At 60.3% G+C, this 9,414-nt stretch overlaps 2 protein-coding genes across 4 annotated transcripts; one reads left to right on the forward strand and one right to left on the reverse strand.

Annotated features, from left to right (window-relative positions):
- Positions 1-1,887: 1,887 nt before the first annotated feature.
- On the reverse strand, positions 1,888-6,338 carry IER2 (immediate early response 2). Its single transcript, XM_082730101.1, has one exon. The coding sequence runs from the start codon at positions 3,552-3,554 to the stop codon at positions 2,892-2,894; it is 663 nt and encodes a 220-aa protein (XP_082586227.1). The 5' UTR covers positions 3,555-6,338; the 3' UTR covers positions 1,888-2,891.
- A 156-nt stretch (positions 6,339-6,494) lies between these two features.
- Positions 6,495-9,309, forward strand: STX10 (syntaxin 10). 3 transcript variants are annotated; one of them, XM_082730070.1, is made up of 8 exons: positions 6,495-6,640; positions 6,890-7,059; positions 7,210-7,304; positions 7,380-7,442; positions 8,322-8,429; positions 8,525-8,631; positions 8,749-8,843; positions 8,931-9,309. In XM_082730070.1, exons 1-8 carry the CDS (start codon positions 6,606-6,608, stop codon positions 9,005-9,007), a joined length of 750 nt encoding a protein of 249 aa, XP_082586196.1. In that variant the 5' UTR covers positions 6,495-6,605; the 3' UTR covers positions 9,008-9,309. The 3 variants fall into 3 exon arrangements, with proteins under 3 accessions (XP_082586196.1, XP_082586197.1, XP_082586198.1); XM_082730071.1 differs by having other exon boundaries at positions 6,497-6,640; positions 8,525-8,627; XM_082730072.1 differs by lacking the exons at positions 7,210-7,304; positions 7,380-7,442 and having other exon boundaries at positions 6,503-6,640; positions 6,890-7,107; positions 8,341-8,429.
- The last annotated feature ends 105 nt before the right edge of the window (positions 9,310-9,414 follow it).

Genomic DNA, 9,414 nt, shown 5'->3' on the forward strand with positions numbered 1-9,414 from the left:
AGCGGTAGGGACTGCTAGTCTCCACAATTTATAGCGAAGGAAACTGAGGCCCAGAGAGACAAGGTGACTTGCCCAGTGCTGCACAGCCAGCAAACAGAGCTGGTAGACTGGCTCCAGAATCTGCGTTCTGACCCCACAACTCCGTCCTGTCCCCCTCCGGCCGTTTCTTCACTGGGGAGGGACCAGTTGGGTTGCATGATGAGCATGTAGGTTTTTTCCCAGTTTGGGCCTGTTTGGACAGTGCTGTAGTGAACGCTGTCCTGCAGCCTCCTGCGGCCCGCCTGAGGCTCCCTGGAGGGTCCACTGGTCTAGGGATAGGTGACATTTTTTGTTTTCACAGCTATTGTCCCATCAATGACTGCCCCCACCCCCACTCCAGGGCCTATCCCAATAATCCAATGCCATGTAAAGGTGTGAAAACTGCAAACCTCATCAGAGTTGGTTATTGTGACAAATGTTGCCTATTCTGAAAGGTGAAATGGGGGTCTCGGGAAGGGGCGTATCTTAGAGAGGCTTGGAGGGGGGGGATCTCCTGTCTCCCACCGCAACACCTCCAGCCCTCAGACCGGAAACCGCCCCCCACCCTCCTACCCCCGGGAGGCAAGGGCGGGGACCAGCCAGGCAGCTTCCCGGGAGGAAGGAAGGGCCAGGACGTTCCTGCGACAGGATGCGCAGTGAGGGGCCCCCTCCCCAGCCGCCAGGGACTTCCCGGGGCCGGCTAGGTTCTCGGGGGAGCTGCTCCCACGCGAACGCACTGAACTGCCACAGCGGGGGTGGAGCTCCTGTCCTCCCTCCGACGTCCCACTGGGGTGTTACGGGTCAGGACTCCAAGTGGGTGGCGCTAAAGTCTCCCATGTTTCCCAGGAAAGAATCCGGTGGCCGTGGAGGCGAGCGGAGCTAGATTCCCCAGGGAGCACCCTGCGGGAGGCGGGGAGTGGGGATCCGGGTGGGTGGAGGCGGCAGGAGGGGAGCCGGAGGCGGGCGTTCCGGGACCGGCCCGCCCTCCACCGCACCCTCCTCCTTCCACCCTAGGGCCTCGGGGTCAGGTCCCTCGGGGTCGCAGAAGCCTCGCGGCGCCGGAGCCAGCCGTCTGGAGGCGGGGCGGCAGCGTTCCCGGAGCCTCCCGCGGTCCTCACTGTCCGCACCTGCGGCTCCTTTGTCCTCCCAACAGCCACCCCGCCACCCGCCCTGGGGCAACGCCTTACAGGCCCTCTCTTAAATCAGCGGTGGGTGAATTAAGAGCGTTTTGGGCTCTCGGGTGACTGAAACGGAGCTGGGTTGGACCCAAACCAAATAACTAGGGCTCTCACGGGTATTTCTAACTCTACAGCCGCCTCGAGGGAAGGCCCACTTCACAGATGAGGAAAACTGAGGCTGGGAACTCACCTTTCAGCCTGAGTCACACAGTTATACCAAGAGAGATCACAACAGGGGTGTAAAGAGCGCTCCAAAGCTCACAACCCCGCAACCCGTGGGGCCCCGGCCAAATAGGATTCAGTTGATCAAGCGGGCCGGGAGGGTGGGGGTTAGATCTGCCATTCTTCCAAAGTCTCCGCAGGAGGCGTGGCCCTCCCAATTCGCCTGGGGCACTGAACCCAGCAATATCCGCCCCCCCCCGCCTCAAATTCGGCAACCCCTCCCCCCCGGAGTTGTAGAATGTCGAAGAAACTCCCAAATATGGGGGAGCTTAGGCAGTCGGAACACCAGGGCACCCGGCACGGAAACGCTCTGGCAAAGAAAAGGGGGCCCAGCCCCATCCCGCCCACTCTGCCCACGTGATAGCCGGTCAGACCGGTTTCTGGGGCCCCAGCAAGCCGCCGCCAGCTCCTGACCCCTTAACCCTGCCCCTCCCCCACCAGGGAAGAAAACCAGACAGGCCGCACAGACTTTATTCAAATGGTCTTTATTTTATCTGGCGTTTCTAGCAGAAGACCAGATAGATGAAATTAAACAGAATCCACCACAGTAAAGGTAAACAGGCCTCAGGACGCCCTGGCAAGAATCTTCCCCTCCCCAAACTGGCCCAGTCCCACCAGGAACTGGTCCCAACTCAGCGTTACAGAGCTCTGAACACCCGCACCGATTTTTGTGATTCAGACCAGGGCCGTCTGGGTTGTGTCTGTGTCTGAGAGAAGGTCACGCTTGAGGCAGTGAACATATTCCCACCTCAAACACAACAGATGAGAAAACTGTAACCTGAAATTAGATCAGCACCCCCGCCCCCCGCCGCTATTCACCCGAAGATTCAGGGGCGCGGGGCACAAACCCGCAGTAAGCGGGGCGAGGTGACTCAGGAGGCCCTCCTCCCATTCCCCAGGGCGGTCCACACCCCAGACCCTCCTCCCAGGCCCCACACCCACGCAAGGCAACAGGAAGCTCCCCACATCTGCCCCATGACGCAACGATGACCGCTTGCACAAGTATGTCACTCGGTGGGGGAAGGGGAGCGCCTGCCTGGAATTATTTTCTGAGGTTGGAAATGCAAACACCAACTATTGAAAAACCTTGAAAGGGCAGCACAGCTCCCACTGAAAAATAAAGTCCGACCCTGAGGAGTTTAAAGAACCAAGCCTCCCTGCTCCCAGTCCCAGAAGGAGAGAGGGAAAGGTCCACGTCCCAGTCCGTTAAGACAGCACCTGTGGGCGCAGCAGGTCTCGGCGGAAGGCGCTCGCGCTCCCGGCTCGGGCTCCTCGGCGCCGCCGCTGCACACAGGCAGCGACGGCTCCCCGGGGGCAGAGTCCCTCTTCTGGCCTCTCCGCAGCCTGGGGGAGCAGCTCCTCTCCACGGTTTCGGCGGGCACTCCCCCGGGGATGGACCTCGCCTCGGGTCTGCGCTCTGCGGCCGACGGTTCGGCCCGCGCTCTGGGCTCCGGTGGCGCCGCTCAGGGACCCTCAGAAGGCCACCACGGCCCGCACGAGCACGTTCAGCATGCTGTCCGCGGGGCGGCAGGCCGGTTTCGCCTCGCACGCCGGCGGCGCCGTCGGGGGGGCGGCGGGGCTGCAGTTCAGGAGGCCGGAGAAGCGCCTCTGGAGGACGCGCGCCAGGTTCGGGAAGGCGCCCTCGGCTTGCGCGGGAGGTGGCTGCAGGCGATCAGAGACCGCAGAGGCTCCTTCCCCCTCTTCTTCTAGACGGGCTTTCTTGCTTGGGACCAGTCCGACGTCCCCGCCGTCACTCAGACTGCTGTTTCGCCGCTTTCGGCTGACTTTGGCGGGGCGTGGGGCACAGCGGGCCGGGGTCTCCTCGGCTGGCGGCGCCTCCCGCGTGTCCATGGGCTCCGGAGAGGGCTGCTCACCGTCGGGGGGCGCTGCCTCGGCGACAGCTTCCGCTTCCCGCGACTGGTGCAGGCGAGGATCAGGGGAGCGGACAGGCGGCAAGGGCACCTCGGGCTCGTGGGCTTCCACCTTGGCTGAGAGGTAGAGCTCTCGGGCGCTGCGCATGACCAGCGATAACTGCAGACTCCGGTGCAGCCGCAGGCCACCGCGCTGCATGCGGGAATGGTACATCTTCCACACCGACAGAGTCATGATGCGCTGCGCCTCCTTCTGCACTTCCATGGCTGCTCGACGGCGGGGGCGACGGCTGCGGGGACTCCCTGGCTGGGCAGGACAGGTAGCAGGTGCACTCCGGGCAACGCGCTCGCTCACGCTCCTCCGCTCACGCCAACCCACGCTGTGACACTGCTAGGACGCTCTGCCCCGGCGCCCGCCACCCGGGCCCTTTTGTACCCGGAGTGAAGTCACCGAGACGCCCCGCCCAATCAGAGAGCCGCATCCGGGCTTCCCAAGGCACCGCGGCGAGAGGCTCCTTAAAGCGACAGGGTGGGATTTACCGAATGGGGGAAAAGGGACGGGAGTAGGGGCGAGGAGGAACGTCCCCCAGTCCAGGCGGAGCCCTCGGGGTGAGAAAGCTCAGGGCCCTCAATGCGCTAGCGCGCAGGCCCCGAAGACGGGGGCCGCGGAAGCCGGGCACAGTCCACCCACGTGCTTGCGTCTGAAACCCCAGCTGGTTGTAGGAGGCAAGTTTCCCTTCGCGCCGGGGAAGACCGGGGTTCGAGCCGGTACATCCCCCGTGGGCACAGTTCCTAGCATCTACCAGGTGTCTAATGTTTTTTTGAATCAGTAACCGATTAATGTTTTTTTTTTTCGATTAATGTTTTTTTAATAAATAACCGTGCTAACACTAGTAAGTCCTACCCGCCAGGCGCTGTTAAGGGTTTCCTTTACAAAATACCTCATTGATGCCTCACCTCCACTCCGCAAAGGGTACTGTTATACCTGATTTCTTCAGGCGGGGCAATCGAGACACAGTGACTCGTTCAGTATTTGCTAAACGACAAATAGACCACTGGGGCCTCCAGCTCCTGCGTCTCTCTAGCGTAAGCCAGCCTTCTCAATCCCCTTGTAGGCAGCGAGGCGGCGGGCAGTGCTGTTGGCCCCAGGGCATAGCTGCCCACTCCACGGGCAGCGGATGTCTGCAGACGCCAGCGCAGCCCGCGCTGCCATTCCGGCGTTCCACACGGAACACCCCCCCAGTTTCCCTCTACAAGAGCTCCACGGCTGGGCTGGGTACTCGCAAGACGAAGGACCCGGCAACAGGACGGGCCAGGAGAACACGTGGCAGCGCCCCTTGACTACACGGCCCTGCTCCGCCTTTGCCCCCTGGGACGCGAGGTTGGTTGGGGTAGGAGCTGTAAACTGAGCAACGCACAGAGCAGACAGATGGAAAACATCGGCCCCACCCTCCGCTACGCCCTATCCCTCCAAGAAAACCTATTTCCAGTTTCTCCAAAATAAGATGCAAAATTGTTCCTACAGCTCCATTCATTCGTGACAAGGGCCCTTTAAGGAAAGGCTCCTCTCTCTAGCCCCCCCCCGCCCCTCCCCCAGCCGCCGACGGGCGGGCAGAATCTTCCGGCCACTGGAAGCGCCAGACTTCCACGACTAAATTTGGATATAATGACGTACGGCAGGCGCGCGAGCCGCTTCCGGCTGCCCATATAAGGTCAGGGGCCGGGATCTCCACTCTGAGCTGTGGCGGCCTCCTTCCGGGCGGGCGGGGGCGGTGCCTTGGCCTCCGGGCACGCCCCTTCCCTCCTCCTCCCCCCTCTCCCGGCAGCTAGGACTGGCTGTAGTCTTCGGCTTCCGGACCAGAGTCCAGCCTGGCGGGCTCCTGAGGCCAAGAAGGCGTGGCCGCCTCCGGGAAAACCCCCGTCGGCACCTAGGGGAGACCTAAGGGCTTCCACTGACAGCAACTCTGAGACCCTCCACAAAGACCTTGCCAACACAACGGGCGATTCGCTGAGGATCCCTTCATCTTTGTTCCGCCATAGAGACCCCACAAAAATTTCTCCCTACAAGGTTCTCTCCCAGGTATTCCTGCTCTCCCCGCCCCCGGGCAAACCACGCAACCTTGGAGAACCCTCACGCACCGCCACCCCCCTGGTCGCCCCCACCCCCGCACATGGGGACTCAGCAATTATTTGCTCTTAAAACTGTGCCTATTCAACGATCCTGCTACACTAGGGCGACCTGCTGAGGACGCCCCCATCTCCCCCTGCACCACCTCGGCGAATCCACAAGGACATCCCCGGCCCAGGCGCTATCTCAGACTCTGGGCAGCGATTCTGAAGCACAGGGGCACATAGACTCTCCAAGAACTTAAGACATCCCGCCCCGATCTCTCCAGAAACAGACCACGACCCCACTCAGGTGATGGCTCACCTCTGAAAAAAATGCACTTCCGGAGATCCCACACAGAGCGCCTTTGTCACACAGGGGTCAACTATGAGTCTGTCTCCAGGCATTCCTGGCCCCTGCCCAGATGGAGAACCCACACGCAGAGGACTTCCTAGTACCTACAACCCACAGAACCACCACCACACCCCCTCCCGCGACTGCCATCTTCGCACCCAGAAAGCCTTCACACACCCCAGGAGCATCTCTGGGAACCCCACTCAGCCATTCCGCCCCAGGTCGATCTCGAGGCTCCCTTCCTCCGTAGGAAAAAAAAAAAAAAAAAAGAGGAGGGAAGAGCCCAGTAGAGGAGTCCAAAAAGACTTCGCACCTCCATCCCCGCGGGAGAGTGGGGAGGACCATCATTTCCCTTCCCAATCCTAGACTGGGGAGATCTCCCAGGTCAGAATCAAGGTGCAGACTCAGCAAGTCTCTGAAGAGGATCTCTGAATCGAACGATCCCTTTCCCCAGCTATAATCTCTGATTTGAGGAAGGTTATTATTCACAATGCCCCAAAGGGAAACAGGTTGCGCAGCAACAATCCGAAGGGCTGGGTCTCGAACTGAGTGATCAGGAGCTCCGATCCCCCAAGCCAGCCAAAGGTAACTGGGACATTGCCGGTGGCGGCGGGGTACGCGAACGCGAAGTCATCTGTGCCCATAATAAAAATGGCCGAGAGAAGGGCGGAAGTTTCCGCACGTCGGGCCTCCGAAGCCTCTCTTTCTACTCTGGCGTACCCGCTCTCGATGGTGGTACGGATCACGTGACGGGGGCGGGGGTAGTGGCACGTTCCCCACTACTGGGAGGGAACCCGCTACCAAAGCCGGGAGGGGAGGGGGGGCTCGACCTCGGGCGGGGGGAGGGGGTGTGACATGTCTCTCGAAGACCCATTTTTTGTTGTCCGAGGGTGAGTGACAGCAATGAAGGAGAGAGGAGGGTGCTCGGGCCCCGTGCTAGCTAGTGCCCGCGTGCCCGCCAGAGCGTGCTAGGCGGTCTGGGCACGGCCGTCAGGGTGCGCCGGCCAGAGGGTTCTAGTGGGAGGGGTACGCAGGAGGGTATCAGGGTATCCTGAGACGCCCCACTCGTTCGGGGGCGCAGTGGCGGGCGGGAGGATCGCCGGCCCCCAGCCATGACCGCTGTGTGTCCCGGCCCGCAGTGAGGTGCAGAAGGCGGTGAACACGGCCCGCGGGCTGTACCAGCGCTGGTGCGAGCTCCTGCAAGAGGACGCGGCCGTCGGCCGCGAAGAGCTGGACTGGACGACCAATGAGCTGCGGAATGGCCTTCGCAGCATCGAGTGGGACCTCGAAGACCTGGAGGAGACCATCGATATCCTGGGGGGGGGCATTGCAGGGCGCCCTGGGAGAGCCCATTGCTGTGGCCGGGGGCGGCTGGACTCCTAGGAGGAGTTAAGGGCTTGCTTGAGGCAGGGACAGGGTTGTGTCTGGCTTTGGCCTTGACTCCTGACTCCGGGTTTACGAATAGTGGAAGCCAACCCAGGAAAGTTCAAGCTCCCAGCCGGAGACCTGCAGGAGAGAAAGGTGTTCGTGGAGCGGATGCGGGAGGCAGTCCAGGTGAGGAGAGTTTCCTGTGGCCTGAGTGCAGGGAGGTTGGGGTGTCTTTACTCACTCATGGAGTCCTCTCCCCAGGATATGAAGGACCATATGGTCAGCCCTGCAGCCATAGCCTTCATGGAGAGGAATAATAGAGAGGTAAGCCATCCAGACCCAATATCTTCACCAGAGCCTCTCAGAGAGACCCTCCCCTTGAGAGTGATCCTGACCCTTCTGTGTTAGTTCACCTGTCCCCCTTGCATTGTCTATCCTCTCTGCATGCACTTGTCTCCTGGCTGTCCACCTGCTAGCTCTTTCTGGTTGTGTACAACTGAGCCCTCTCTGTGTATAGAGTCCTTCCTGCCTCCTGGTGTGGGTCTGGATGTCTGTTTCCTTTCTCTTTTTTGCTTGGTGTGTTAGTGTTTCCAGGATGTATGCCTACTTTTCTGTGTATGTACCCAGGCATCTGAGCGGGAGAACTTGGCCTCTGAATTCCCCACTGTGGTTGGCTTGCATACCATTTCCCCCCATGAGTGTGCCTGCTCATGCCTTTTGTGGCCACTCTCCCAGCCGCCTCTGTTGGCACACTTTTTCCTTCTGTGTCATGCGGCCATTCTTTGCATGTTATGAAACCCCCCAGTCTCCATCCCATTGTGGGATCTGGGAGGGTGGGGGGCTGAGTTTGGAGCCACGTATCAGAGCCCACATGTTTTCCAGGTGTGCTGCCTGGAGGGGTAAGGTCTAAATTCTTAAATACATCTGTTTATATGATAAATGTTTTCCATGGAATAATTTGGTCAATCCTCATTCCAGCCCCAGGAATTTCCCCCATTTTACAGATGAGGAAACTGAGGCACAGGGAGGTCAAGTGATATGGCCTTGGGGTCACCTTGCTAGTAAGTGGTGGGTCAGGGGAATCCAGGCTATCCCACTGCCAAGACTACCTTCCCAACAACCATCTAGATTTGCCACAGACCTGTGTCTGGCTCTGTTCTGAGTGGCTGCCTGTCCCTGAATCTGTGCCCTGTGCCACCATAGATGCTGACGGGCAAGCCAGCTGCCCAGAAGCCATCCAGCGATCTGCTGGACGCCAGCATGGCCTCAACTGCCTCCCGTTATATTGAGGAGCAGCAGGCCACACAGCAGGTTTGTGTGGGTGGTTGGGGAGCCCTGGGCGGGAAGAGCCTGGAAACGGCTCAGGACCCCTTGCTGATAGCAATTCTCATTCCTTCCATCTGCAGCTGATCTTGGACCAACAGGATCAACAGCTAGAAATGGTGTCTGGGAGCATCCGGGTTCTGAAACACATGTCTGGCCGTGTTGGGGAGGAGCTGGATGAGCAGGGCATGTGAGGCCAGGATCCTGCTGGGGCGGGGGTGGGAGGGAGGCGGGGCTGGGAACCCTCAGTTGGCTGCACCAGTGTGCCCAGCACTTTTGGGGATTTACACCATCTTGGTCTCGACAGCATGCTGGATGCCTTTGCTCATGAGCTGGACCACACCCAGTCCCGGATGGATGGGGTCCTCAGGAAGATGGCCAAAGTATCCCACATGACGAGTGGTAAGACCCCTTGGGGAGGCAGCTGGGCTGGGGGGTGGCAGGGGTGGCACCCCATCCCCCTGTAACCTCTGACCCTTTTGCCCCCAGACCGCCGACAGTGGTGTGCCATTGTGGTGCTGCTGGGGGTGCTTCTTCTGGTTCTTATCCTGCTCTTCTCTCTCTAACCCTGGCCCTCCCGAGGGCGCTGGTCCCTCTAGGTGGGAGAGCTGGCAAGGTCCTGCCCCCACCCTGGGAGAAGGGATTCCTTCCTGGGAAGCTGTCCCAGGGTTCTCATCCAGAGCCAGTGGGACCCTCAGGGCCACAGCCCCTGCCACTGGTCCTGTTTTAAGTGCGCTTAGGAGGTGGTACAGGTAGGGGAACCTCCGATACACCCCTCCCCCTTTCTACTCTGGTGCCCCAAAGCCATTTGCTCCTGTGCCTTCTGCATGTGCCAATTTGGAAATAAAAGCCCAGCCTTTTTTATACACGTTTGTATCCTATGGTGTTTTGATTTGTGGCTCACGAAGTGGGACTCCTGTTTTACGCGCCCCACTTGCACACACTGTGGGGCCCAGGCGCGTGCATGTGCATA

This window comes from Mustela nivalis, assembly GCF_964662115.1.
Source record: "Mustela nivalis genome assembly, chromosome: 1".
In the NCBI taxonomy this organism is placed as follows: Eukaryota; Metazoa; Chordata; class Mammalia; order Carnivora; family Mustelidae; genus Mustela; species Mustela nivalis.